The following is a 13,424-nucleotide window of genomic DNA, read 5'->3' as shown; positions in this document are numbered from 1 at the left end:
TTCGCGCCCCAAAGCGGGGGGTGTCGGGAAAAAGCGTCCCTGTTCCTTATTGGGAGAGGCGCGCGGTCCGTCGCCGCGGCAGCGAAACGCGCTGCCAACGGGAGGGAGGGAGGACTGTCCGGCGCGTGGTGTCGGTCCCCCTTACCTCATGGAAAACTACATTTCCCACAGTGCTCCGCGCTTATGCTATGATGGAGCTACGCATGGTTGAGCTGGAGAAAAGGACCCGAGATCACTTGGAGAAGCTGGGCTTTGAAATCCACCCGCTTAAGGTATTGCAGGAGAGGGGTGCAGAGTTGGGGAAAGCGAGTCGAAGCGAGGAGGGGGAAATCATCGGTTTCTTAATTGCATGTGCTTATTCAGACATATGGTTGGCATGCTGGTAGGGCAGAGCGGCGTTGCATAAGTGTTAACACTGACCCCTGTACACCCAGAATGAATATAGGTGCATGTGTGGAATGTTCTTAAAATAAATATGTGGGCTGCATTTTTCATTTTTATTGCATAATCTGTTATATTTACAACATGGACACCTGAAAGGCTACAAGTAAGCTTGTTAGTGTTGTTTGTGAGCGAACATTATAGGCTGAAAGCCATTAACAATCTCAGACATCAGGCACCATCTGATATACAGTACTATGGCATCTTTTTATGAAAAAAACCCTGTTTCTCTGGTTATGTGCCAAATCATTTTTTTTACACATTGTTGCCAGAAGTGTTCCATTTCTTTTACTACCCTGTGGGTTGCATTCCAGGATACCATTTTATATTTACCCCTAAGTTTAAAGAATAATTGTATTTCTGAAATCCAGGTACTGTACGTAATATATCAGAGTAGATACAAATGAGATTAGATACAAAGGAGGAATAAAGCACAATAATGTAGAAAGTGGGGTATAACTGGGAAAGTGGCCAACAGTAGCTGGTTATAAAGATGAATGTCAAGTTCCGTTGTCTAGGAAGTTAAAGATTGACATTGAATAGATTCAACTAGTGTGAAGTTGAGGCATATCCTACCTGTGAGTTAAATATTAATCGCTGGAGAGGAAGAAGAAAAAAGAAATTTTCTCTTTTAGGCCCATCAAATCCTGACATTCCTGCAAAAACGTATTCCTGGTTTTCTGTTGTTTAACTATACTCAGTGCCAGCTGTCCTCAAACATATGGTAACTCTTGCATGAGACAGAGAAGTCACATGACTGAAATGAGTACATTGTAATTTGCCAAAGAGGCAATCAATGCTAGAGGCTATAAAACAAATCTCCATTTGGCTTGCTAATTAATAAGGCCTAGAGGCTCTAGAGAAGAAATTAAATCCATCAGTATGACAGTGTGTTCTCATAGGAGGCACAAATGCTAATAAACTCACTGGACAGCACAGTGTGATGGGAAACAGGAGATGCGGGTTCAAGACCTACCATGGCACTGTTCCTCATAAGGCTTGGTTTCCAGACCCTTGATCATCTGGATCTCTCTTCTCTTGATCTGGACGCTATAATCCTGTTGATGCAGCCTAGAACAGCATTAGCTTTTTTTGCTGCTGCATCACACTGTTGACTGATGTTAAGCTTGTGGTCTACTAAGACCCCTAGATCCTTTTCACATGTACTGCTGAAAAGTCTGGTGTCCCCCATATATATTTGTGCAGCTGGTTCTTCCTGCTTAAGTGTAGAGCCTTACATTTGTCCCTATTGCAATTCATTTCGTTAGTTATGTCCCAGTTTTGTTAAGGTCATCTTGAATCCTGATTCTGTCTTCTGTGGCATTGGCTATCTCTCCCAGTTTGGTGTTATCTGCACATTTGATAAGCATCCCCTCAATTCCTTCATCCAAGTTGTTTATAAAGATGTTGAATGACAATGGGCCCAGGACAGAACCCTGCAGCACGTCACTTCTATCCAAGATGATGAGGAACCATGAATTGGGTTCAATTAGTCAAGCAGCTACACCATCAACTATTGGAAGTGACCCTAGCTGAGTGAAAGGTGACAAATACTTAGGGAGAGGGACTGTAGAGATAGGTCTATGACAGATGTAGGAAGGACTCGTGGCCACCCATACTTTGGGTGTTGACATCGTTCTTTAGACATAATCAGAGCAGGTTTATGGTGAAATGCACTTGGAGGCAGTAATGCTTCTGAATATTAGTTGCTGGAAACCACAGGAGGGGAGAGTGCTATTGTGCTTGAATCCTGCTTGCTGACTTCCCACAAACATCTGGTTGGCCTCTATGAGAACAGGATGTTGGACTAAATGGGCAATTGACCTTATCTTGTAGGCTCTTATGGATAAAATTGCCATGTGAACAGTTAGTTGTTGCTGGTGTTATTAAATTTATTACCCAACCTTCACCAGCAGGTCCCAGCGTAGGTTATAACTATTTAAAATTAAACATACTGAAAACAGATTACAACCACAGGAATAGGGTGGCTTCTGAAACCTATATCTCAAGTGTCAAAGATCAAGATCAAGAGTTGCATTGATCCCTCAGATCTAAGTATTTGTTTATTTTTCAGCAACATTTATATGCTGCTTGCAGTAAAACCTCTAAACAGCTTAAGCAGCTTACAAGAAATGTTAACATTATCAATAAAACAGTTAAGTATAGTTAATATTAACAGTAAAAAGATTAAACACATCAATACCTACTGGTGCCTATCTGGATAGGCTTGCCTAAAGAAAAATGCTTTAGTGGATGGCAAAAAGCGTACAGTGAAGATGCCTGCCCGTGGGCACAAATGGGGTAAAATTATTCCGCAAATAAACCAGTCTCCAGCTGTTAAGGACTTTATATACCAATAGTAACACTTTGAAGTTGGCCTAGTAATAAATGGGCAATCAGTGCAAATCTCTGGGCTGCAGTGTTTTATGCTAACAGCACCTCACTCTTGTGAGCAACCATGCTACAGCATTCTACACCAACTGGAATTCTGGGTCATGCACAAGGGTAACCCCACATAGCATGCATTGCAGTAATCTAATATTGAAGTCACCAGTACCTGAACTACCATGGTCAAGCTCCCCCAGTCGAGAAATGGTCATAGCTGTTGAACCAGGCACAGTTAATTAAAGGCACTTCATGCCACTCAGGCTACCTGGGCCTTCAGTGACAAAGCTGGATTCAGAAGCACACACCCACACACCCCAGCCTGCACACCTGCTCCTTCAGAAGGGAGTGCAACCCTGTCCAGACCTGGCAATTTACCAATTTGTCAGACTTCCTCACAGTGCCTCCGTCTTTCCAGGATTCAAGCTCAGCTTTTTTTTCTCATCCATCCCACCACTGCATCTAGGCAAGTACAAGCTCTATCATTCATTTTGCTCTTACTTATTTCCGGGTAGTACTTCCAAAACCCTTTTTGTGGTCTCCTGCTGCTCATGACCCCTGCTGCTTGTTCTGCCTTCTAGTTGCTGATCTTTGGGCATGAATCACATGGTTAAACTGCAGGCCCTAGGCTTCTTGTTTGCTGCTGCTCACAACCCTTGTGACATCATAAGGAGCAATGATGCTGTGTGATTTTAGCGTATGTCAGAGGTTGGACTGTGAACTCTAAATTAATTGAGCTCAGTTATTGTTGTCTAATTTCTCTACAGCAATTTGATGAACGGTAGAAATCAGAAATTAGCTGAAGTCTCTATTTTATTTTATAATAAATATATTTTATTGGTTTTGTAAGTAACAGTAGGGCCAAGCCTTGCCCATTGGTATCACATGACATCATATCACATTAGGTGCCAGGCAGGTAAAGCTGCAGTGCCAAATTGAAAAGGACAAATTGGAAGGACACTCTAAAGTGTGCTCATTATTCTTCCTTTGCAACCACAGATTTAAGGTTGAAATACCTGCTTCTTGCATCCCCCAGCCTTTGGAAAAACAACAGGAAGTTCTCAATCCTTTGAAAATCTGAAACCTTGAGAAACGCAGTGAAGCACAATTATGCAATTATTAGTACTGTAATTTGTGTTGATTTCTGTGTGGTGATGTTGAGTTTCCTTGAAAGACTCAGAGTTCCAGGTTGGGAGGTAAAGACATGTGAAGATTTGTTTGTTTGTTTGTTTGTTTGTTTGTTTGTTTGCTTGCTTGCTTGCTTGCTTGCTTGCTTGCTTCTAAAACCTGTATCTTAAAACCCACATTGCTCAGAGTGTACTCCCATCAGTTTCCAGAATCCAGGCTAACTGTAATTTATTTTCTCTGTTCTGAAGGTAGGGTGGTACAATGAGGTCCTTTCTCCAGCTTTTCACTTGCCGTACTTGGATGACACTCTGGCATTCGTGGTGCTCAGCACTCCTGCTATGTTTGACAAAGCCTTCAAACCTTTCTTGAGGAATGGGCCACTGAAAAAGATTCGTGACCCTGTGGACCAGTGCATTTCTCATCACCTCACATTGCTTAGGGAGGTAAGAGATTTTGATGCATACAGACAAGTCATGGAGAGAGTAGCTATATACACTTTCCTAAAGTAAGGCCCACTGAACTCATTGGGGCTTACTTCTAAGTAGGCATGTATAGAAATGTACTGCCAGTTCCCTATACCTTGGGAAAAGACAAAATATTTGGGTGGTCATCCTTGTTCCTTTTTAACCAAACAATAAATACAGTCATACCTCGGGTTACAGCCCCTTCAGGTTGCGTCTTTTCAGGTTGCGCTCCGTGCCGAACCCAGAAGTACCGGAACGGGTTACTTCTGGGTTTCGGTGCATGCACAGAAGCGCTGAATCGCAACCCGCGCGTGCACAGATGCGGGTTGCGAACGTGCCTCCCACATGGATCACATTCGCAACCCGAGCGTCCACTGTACTGTAGAGTATATTCCATATTGTATTTTGGGGATGGAGTGCGCGGGGGGTGGGTAGAAGTTACTGTTTATATTTTTAACTGGGATTGGGGGACAGTGGCTAAAATTACACTGAAAGAGATGGTAGACTTTTGTACAGTACCATTATAGATTGTATATTTAACGCTGCACTGTATAAAAAATGAAACAACAAACCAAAGCCCTGTATGCTGGGAGCTTTCTACTTATACAAGCATTCCAAAACTTAACACACCCACCCTCCTGCAATCTGAAGCAATTCAATCCAGAATTCTACCATTGCCACCACCTTCTGCATGGTGTGTAGAATGGTTTTTGGTAATCAATATTGGAAATAACTTGCAAAATAAGTGTCAGTCCTAGCAAGTATTGTTTGGAAAAATTGTTTTGTGGGTAAAGGGGTCATTGAGAACTTGCTTTAATATATTGCAATAATCCCACCTCACACTGGTCTAACTGAGCTAAGCTTTCCCTGGGATTTCAAAATAAGCAAGCAGTAAATGATGTACTGTTGTTACGATGGTGGCTTTGTGTCATATGACATGGTTTCCCTTTGTATGGCTTCAGTTCCCTGTCTGCAGAATACAAATGCTGAGTGGTGACATTGCAGGGGCATTATAAGGTGTGCAAACACAATGCCATTCATTGTGATAATGTCTTTGCACCTGGGCCCAGGAAACACTATTGAGAAGAGGCATGGCTATGCACAAAGCCAGTGATGGCTTCTGTGTCTCTAGCATGAGACAATCTAGCTTTGTTTTCTCCATTTCACCTTCCCTGCAATCACCCGGAGTAGAGCTTCACTATACAGTGGTACCTCGTGTTATGGACGGGGTCCGTTCCAGAGTCCCATCCGTAACGTGAAAAGCCCACAACTCAAAGCACCATGTCTGCGCAGGCGTGTGGCGTGATTTGGTGCTTCTGTGCAAGTGTGAAGCGCGATTGGCGAAACCTGGAAGTAACCCATTCCAGTACTTCCGGGTTGCCGTGGGAGTACTGGAATGGACGTAACGCAACCGGATGCGGATGTAACATGAGGTATGACTGTATTTGAATAAATGTTGTAAAGGCTTGAAGGTCATTGAGGAAACACTTGCATCTACCAGAGTGGTTTTTCTTGTTCTGCCACTTTGAATATTAATTCAAATCTTTATCAGCAATTTCATTTTATGTATGGAGGCTTTTAAAAAGAAGCCATTGTGACAAGCCCAGGGAACTGGAAGAATTTGCTTTTGGGTTAAGAGCTGTTTGTAGACTATATTGGCGGTCATGCTTCACCTGTATGTGAGAAGATTTGTGAACTCCTTAATGGAACTGGGTGGAATAATTCTGGAAATCCTGAGAAAGAAGTCCCAGTATAGAACAGATATTCTAAGGCAGGAAATCCCAAGGTCAGCAAAGTGACACATGGCTCAGAGTTTCATAATACACAAGGCTGTAACTCCTTTATCAAGAGGTTGCATTGCTCGTTCAACAAGACTAGAGGCCTAGCTTGGAGCAGGGGACACAGTGAGGCTGGGGAATGTAGACTGACTTGCTACATCATCCCAAATTACCTGTAACCAATCATCTTCAAATGTGAGTTTGATCTAATAAAAACTCCTCTTTCCAGAGTCTTGCTGACCAGCAGGTAGACATCATGTATGACTATGAGATGCTGCCCAACCGGAAGCCCAAGTTCCTGGCCCAGACAGCTGCACATATAGCTGGTGCTGCTTACTACTATCAGAGGAAAGATGTGCAACAAGATCCCTGGGGAGAGAAGGTGAGATTTAGATTGGAGCAGGAGAAGCAGCAGAGGGGTGCTTGTTTCTTGGAGAGCTGTTGATAAACTTTGACTTTCTCTGTTTCAGAAGATTTGGTGTGTTTTCTAAATGTTTTATTGGGCGACTTCTTTCTCTCTTTCTGTGATGTATGATGATCAGGAACGCACCCTCACCTTGCATTACACATTCTTCTCTCAGATAAATTATGAAATTAAGGGGCTTGTTTTACTTTATTATAGTGTTCATGTTATTTTTTTCATTATACTTTGTCAAGGACTTGGGGGGCAGAAGACATAAGAAGAGTCTTCTCTAGCATTGGTTGAAGCTACAGGAAGGCAGCCATTAGTGTGTCATGTTTTGCTAAGGTTTGAGATTTCAGCAAATGTTTCCTCCATGGTTTGAAAACGTTCTCCCACATATTTAAGCTTCATAGCTGTGTTTTTTAAAAGTTGCTTTTAAAAGTAATTTTAGGTAGGCTGCCCAATGTTAGCTATTTTCAGAGTAGATCCACTGAAATGAACGGACATTACTAATTCAGGTCCATTAATTTGGGGGGGGGCTACTTTGAGTAGTAAATTATTCCCTGGCATTTCAGTGACTGTCAGTTGTCTGCAATAATTAGTGAGATGCCCTAAAGCAGGGCTGAGGAACCTATGACCCTTCAAATATTGCCAGTCTGCAACCAGTAATCGCTGCCCACCGGCTGTGATGGCTCAGGCTGGCCGGAATTGGAGTGGAACGACATCTGGAGGGCCACATGTTTTCTATCCTAAAGGATTTCCTACCAAGGATACTTTCCCCTTTCTAGTATTACAAAGCACTGTAGCAAAACATTTTGGAAGGGCTGTAGTTTGATAGTAAAGCACATGCTTTTTGTACAGAAAGTAAACAAAACAGTTCCTTCAGTGGGCTGCCTGCCAAGTAAACATGCGTGGGGCTGGGCAGCCTGCAAGTTAACAAGTCACTCTTTGTTTCCTTATCTAACTGGTTGTGCAATCAGGTGCCTAGAATGGAAACTAAGGCCTGAAATCTTATGAGCTCAATGGGACTTCTGAGTAGACATGTATGGGATTGCACTTAGATGCTTTGTTACACACACACACACACACACACACACACACACACACACACACACACTGGATGGTCATCTGTCATGGATGCTTTAGTTGAGATTCCTGCATTGCAGGGGGTTGAACCAGATGACCCTCGGGGTCCCTTCCAACTCTACAGTTCTATGATTCTATGAAGATAGTATGTTGGTTGTGATGCTTTCACCTCTGGCTTACTCTTTTTGACATTATTTCAAAAACCTGCAAACCCCACTGGATGTTGTTGGCATCCATCTTGCGAAACAATGGAGTGCGCCTCTGGGGCATAGCTGCCAAGTTATCCCTTTTTTAAAGGGATTTTCCCTTATGCTGAATAGGCTTCCTCGCGAGAAAAGGGAAAACTTGGCAGCTATGCTCTGGGGGTGAAGTCAAACTGCTGCATTAGCAGCACCAAAGTGACTTCCCTGGGGCACAAGCCTGGGCAGTGTATATGGAGGTCCTGGGCTGCCCAGACAACAAGACCTTCCTCTCAGCCCTGCTCATGTGCTCCAAAAGAAAGCAGAGCAATACATTTGGCACCAGCTTGGCTGCAGGAGTTCCCAGAAGCGCCTTGGAGACCCCACTCTGGATTTGTGTAGGGTTTACTCTTTAGCCTTTTCTTCTCCAAAAGGTATCCCACAAGGCAGCAAAGGTTTAGGACCAGAGTTTTCTTTCTCCTAGATGAACTACCTTTTCAGGTTGACAAGCCCCACCCTCTCCTCTACAGTACATGCAGAAACTGCCTTCTTGACCATTGGCCCCACTGTTGGCCTCATCCACTCAATCTGCTGGAGCCTGTCTTTGCATGCAAGGAAAGTCCCTAACTCACCAAGGTTTTGAGTCCTACCCACTACCTTCACCTGGTTTAGCCAGCCAGTTGAAGCCATTTTCCAGGGTGCGGGGAAAATATGTCTGTGCACCATGGGAATATGTGTTTCTCTCAAACCACTTCAAATTCCCTTCTAAATTTATCTCCAGCTTGGCTGAAGGTTGTGCCTCCATGATCAAAAGAGGAATGGAACCAGCCTAAATCCTATTAAGTGATGGAAACCTTACATCTCTCCCCCCACCATTATTTTATTTATTTGCTTTGCTGTTACACATTCCTCCACTAATACATAAACTACATACATAATACACAAGACCAACTACATAAACTCATGCAATCCAAACAAAACAAATACATCCTTTCATGTACTTCCCTTCCACTTCTTCCATGTTTTCTTATCTCTTTACCTCTTGCTATATAACTTACACTGCTGAACTACTCACATCCTGCTGGGTGCCAACCTTACATCTTGAAGAGAAGCTTTCTTAAATCTTTTGGTTATATTTGTCTTATTACAATACCTTTCCTTTTCCCCTGTGAGATGTAAAGATTGGCAGGCCTTTTAATTCACTCAGCCTTTTTTCTTTCTCCAGAAGATCTATGGCGTCTGCATCCACCCACGTTACGGAGGCTGGTTTGCTATCCGGGCTCTCCTGCTTTTTCCAGGTGTTAAGGTGCCTTCCTTGCTGCAGAAAACTCCTGTGGATTGTGTGGCAACAGAGGAAAAGAGAATAGAACTTCTGGAGAAGTTCAATTTCCACTGGCAGGACTGGAGCTATCGGGACATTACTGAAGTGAAGGAGAAGTACTCGGAGGAACAGAAAACGTACTTTGCAACTCCTCCAGCTGAACGGTTAAAATTGCTGACTCTGCAAGGAGGATTGCAAAGGAATGCAATACACTGAGTTGCTGCTCTCCTGGCCCAAGGGGGACTCATAGCCTATTCTACTGTGTCCACTTCCATGGGTGGTTTACTTGTGGACCCAAGCTGTGGTCCTGGACACACTTGCTAGGAAGTAAGACCCATTGAACACAGTGGAGCTTTGCTACAAGTAAATATGTCTAGGGTTGCACTGCAATACTAGTTACACTGAAAGCCTGTGAATCCAGGTGTAGGAACACTAGTCCCCCCCCCCATTATTATTTTTTTAGAGGAATTAATTTTTAAAACATGCTGCTGTATTTAATTTGAGGGTATTTAAAAATGCTTTTTGTGTGTGAGAGACTGGTAGGTGGTGTAATTATTTTTCTTTGGTTATGAATTCAGGAGAGATATTTGTGTAAATGGCACTTTTGCTGTCCTGTGGGAGAGATGCCCCACGAAGCAGTTGTTTTTGAAGGATGTTGTTGTCTAGTCCTTATCATAGTGTAAAGTCATTTCAGATTCTCAATATTGCTTCTGAGGCTTTGAAATCATTTTGTTCCAGTGGTTTCTTTTTTTTTACTTTCCACTCCTGTTCAAAGGACTAGAGATGTTGTCTAACTCATGTAGTGAAGGGGAGGTGATAGTAAAACTGAAGGAAGCAAAACGGTCTGGCTCTTTCTGTTACGAGTCCTTTGTGGCATTCATGCTATGTTGCAAGGCTTTTGGGGGAAAGTACATAGCCTTGAATTGGAATATTAGACTAGGAATGCATGTGTCACCCAGTCCATTCCTGCCAGGACCTACAATATCTACTGTTGGCATAGGTAAAGTGCTAGGTATTTCTGTAAGGGTTATTGAAAAGAACTTGCCTTGCTGTTCACATATTTTAAGAATTGGCAGACACTAATAATTCTTAACGTGCCTGACATTTTCAATACTCTCAGCAAAGATTAAAGACTGTATCCAATGCTGCACATGCAGTGTTTTTCTCATGCAATGGAAAATCCACTTCCTTTCCCAGCACACACCCCAGATTCTGTTCTGGAGGGTATCCCAACTCTCTGGAGCAGATTTTAAGGGTTTTTCGGGGGGTTGCAAAGGAGAGGAGGGAAAAATTTCATTGTACAAGTGGAAGTCTGTTGACACAGCAAAACAACAGCATGGATGCAACCCCAAGAAAACAATCCAGTCTCTACCTGTAAGCTTACAGTCTAATATATACTATACAAAAGGTAGAATGGGATAAAGAGAGTACATTGAGGTATTCTGCATAGGTTACAAAAATGTTTCATGACCTGGCGGAATAGCTACTGAGACAGTTCTGGGAGAAGAATTTGTAGTCCTGAGTTGAGCACAGGTTGGGGAATCTCCAGTTCAACATATAGCCCCAAGTCGTGCTGCCTGAATTCTGGTATTTTGAATTTTGGATGCTGAAGTTGCCCAGTGTGTGGTATAAAATCCCTGGTGCCCTACTCAGAATCTCCCACCTGCAAATGGAATCTCACTCCTTATTCTGTGCTTGAGCAGCTGAGGAATAGGCTGGCTAGACTGTTTAGTGAAGGCTGACCACACTTCCCCCTTCTTCTTCTTCTTCTTCTTCTTCTTCTTCTTCTTCTTCTTCTTCTTCTTCTTCTTCTTCTTCTTCTTCTTCTTCTTCTTCTTCTTCTTCTTCTTCTTCTCCTCCTCCTTCTCCTTCCTTCTCCTTCTCCTTCTCCTTCTCCTTCTCCTTCTCCTTCTCCTTCTTCTTCTTCTTCTTCTTCTTCTTCTTCTCCTCCTCCTCCTCCTCCTCCTCCTCCTCCTCCTCCTCCTCCTCCTCCTCCTCCTCCTCTTCTTCCTCCTCCTCCTCCTCCTCCTCCTCCTCCTCTCTCCCTCCCTCCCTCCCTCCCTCCCTCCCTCACACACAGCAGGTCATGTTACATTGGGAGCTTATGCATGGCATGCAAGGCTCACAAAAAAATTAACATGGGAACAATCTGAAGTTGTACTCTGTTGGTGAGTTTGGGCTCATCATGTCTGTGTGTGTCAGCTGTTTGCCTCCATGGGACTCAAATCCGTCTGCATTAAGCAGCAAATTGGGTGTTTAATCCCTACTTGCAGGCACCATAAGCAGTTGGGATTGGAAGGCCACAACTGAAAGATTTGTGTCTGCAGTCTGCCAGGCTATGGCTAATTTCTAAATCCCTCACAGCCTCCCCTCCACATGTCTTCTCTTTGCCATTCACCAGCTAAGGCTGAGTGGCTGTTGTGGAGTCTGGAGAGCACCGTTGTGCACAGTATTACCACAGTTAAGCATTTGATTAGCAAGAGAGATTCTGTAGGGAGCACACTAGCTTCCACATCCCAATGATGGAAGGTAGCTGCCATCTAATCAATTGGTGCTCTCATTTGAATTGGCTTCTGATGTACAGCATGGGGCCATGTCCTGATTTTACTCCAGAAGTGGCTAGGTTGTGGCTACACTTGGGCAGCATTTAATTTAAACTTGGGCCTGGGGCAAAACTGCGGACTATTGCTACCCAACTTTGTTAAATGTTTTGTAAAGTGAAATTATACTAGGTTATGTAGATCAGCGTTTCTCAACCGGTGTTGCCGCGACGAGAAGGGCGATTTGCATTGTCACGTCGCTGACCCGCCGGAAAGGAAGCCGGCCGGGTCACGACGCGAGGCGAGCGCCCGCGTCGTGACCCGTCCGGCTTCCTTTCCGGCGGGTCAGTGTTGTTTATTGGCGGCCACAATGCAAATCGCCCTTCTCGTCGCCGCACGTCGCGGCAAAATTTAGAGTCGGCATCCAGCCGGAGGCCAGAGAGGGCGCCGCCGCCGCCTGGGGATAAGGAGGCAGGCGGGGAAGGCTGCGCAGGGCTTCCCTTCGCCGGGCCAGAGCGGCGGCGGCTGCCTGGGGTGGCTGGGAGGGAGGCGGCGGCAGCTGCGCGCCTGTGTCTGCCCGTCTGGGGTCTGTGCGTGCCGTCTAACGTGTCCCCGCTCGCTCCGCAGGCTCTGCGCCTGGTGGGTCCGCCTGGCTACCGCGCAGCAGTTCTTCAGTGGCATGCTTTACGTCTCCCCTCCAAACTAAACTAAATATAGGGCGGCACAGAGTTGGTGTGCCGCGGGATTTTTTTTCATAGAACAAGTGTGCCGTGGCCCAAAAAAGGTTGAGAAACACTGATGTAGATATTATCTGAACATCCTAGGGCAACCTTCCCCATCTTGACCCCATCCACTGGCCAATGTTTTTGGACTTCAACTCCCATCAGTCCCAGCTAGCACAGCCAATGGTTAGGGGTGATGGGAGCTGTAGTTCAATACCTGGAGGGCACCAGTTTGGAGAAGACTGGCTGGCTGGGTGTCAAAGGAGCTTTCCTGTCAGCCTTTTCTCTGCTCTTCACTGAAATTTGCCAAGCCCAGTAAGGCCAGCAAATAACCTCCCCACGCATGTCAGCAAAGGCCAGCTGTACTGCAACGTGGGGAAACTATGATAAAATATTTTATATGTTTGTAATTATTATTACTCCAGGTTATAACTAGAAAATGGAGCATCGAACAGGCTCAGAATCAGAAGAATAAAATGTAATTGGAAAACCGCACTACAGTATTTAAAAAACACAAAAATGCCATTAAGAAGACAATAATAATCAGCTGAGTAGTATTAAATGTCCTGTTCCAAGAATGGATAACATAAATTATGTCCCCTTCTTTATTTTTCCCTTCCCCCATCCCACAGCAGCTGTGGGGTACCCAGCATTAAGCTGGAGAATTGCCAAGTCAGATTGCTTTGGAAATATCTCCCTAGAGGCAGCAGCTGAGCTCAAGAAAATGGGCAAGTGGAAATGAACAGAGCAGTAAAACCATAGGCCTGAATTTCCCCCATATTAAATGCTTTCCCCCACCCTCAGGGCTGGACTCTGTGTGAGGCGAGGCGAGCCTCAAAACTCTGGTGGTGAACCCAGAAGGTAGGGCAGCAGAATGAGCATATGCCCCCAGCATCCAGCCCACCATTGGTGCCAGTATCATTGGTGCCTACTATCTATGCCACTCCCAGCACCCATCCAGCTGCTGTTGTCACCCT

At 44.5% G+C, this 13,424-nt stretch overlaps 1 protein-coding gene across 1 annotated transcript; it reads left to right on the top strand.

The window, feature by feature from the left end:
• The first annotated feature begins 70 nt into the window (after positions 1–70).
• Positions 71–11,035, top strand: MMACHC (metabolism of cobalamin associated C). The gene is made up of 4 exons (XM_035122715.2): positions 71–272; positions 4,203–4,397; positions 6,426–6,578; positions 9,090–11,035. Exons 1-4 carry the CDS (start codon positions 189–191, stop codon positions 9,399–9,401), a joined length of 744 nt encoding a protein of 247 aa, XP_034978606.2. The 5' UTR covers positions 71–188; the 3' UTR covers positions 9,402–11,035.
• The last annotated feature ends 2,389 nt before the right edge of the window (positions 11,036–13,424 follow it).

Source organism: Zootoca vivipara, chromosome 7, assembly GCF_963506605.1.
Source record: "Zootoca vivipara chromosome 7, rZooViv1.1, whole genome shotgun sequence".
In the NCBI taxonomy this organism is placed as follows: Eukaryota; Metazoa; Chordata; class Lepidosauria; order Squamata; family Lacertidae; genus Zootoca; species Zootoca vivipara.
The sequence above is the reverse complement of the archived record's forward strand: the minus strand, read 5'-3'. Positions and strand labels throughout refer to the sequence as shown.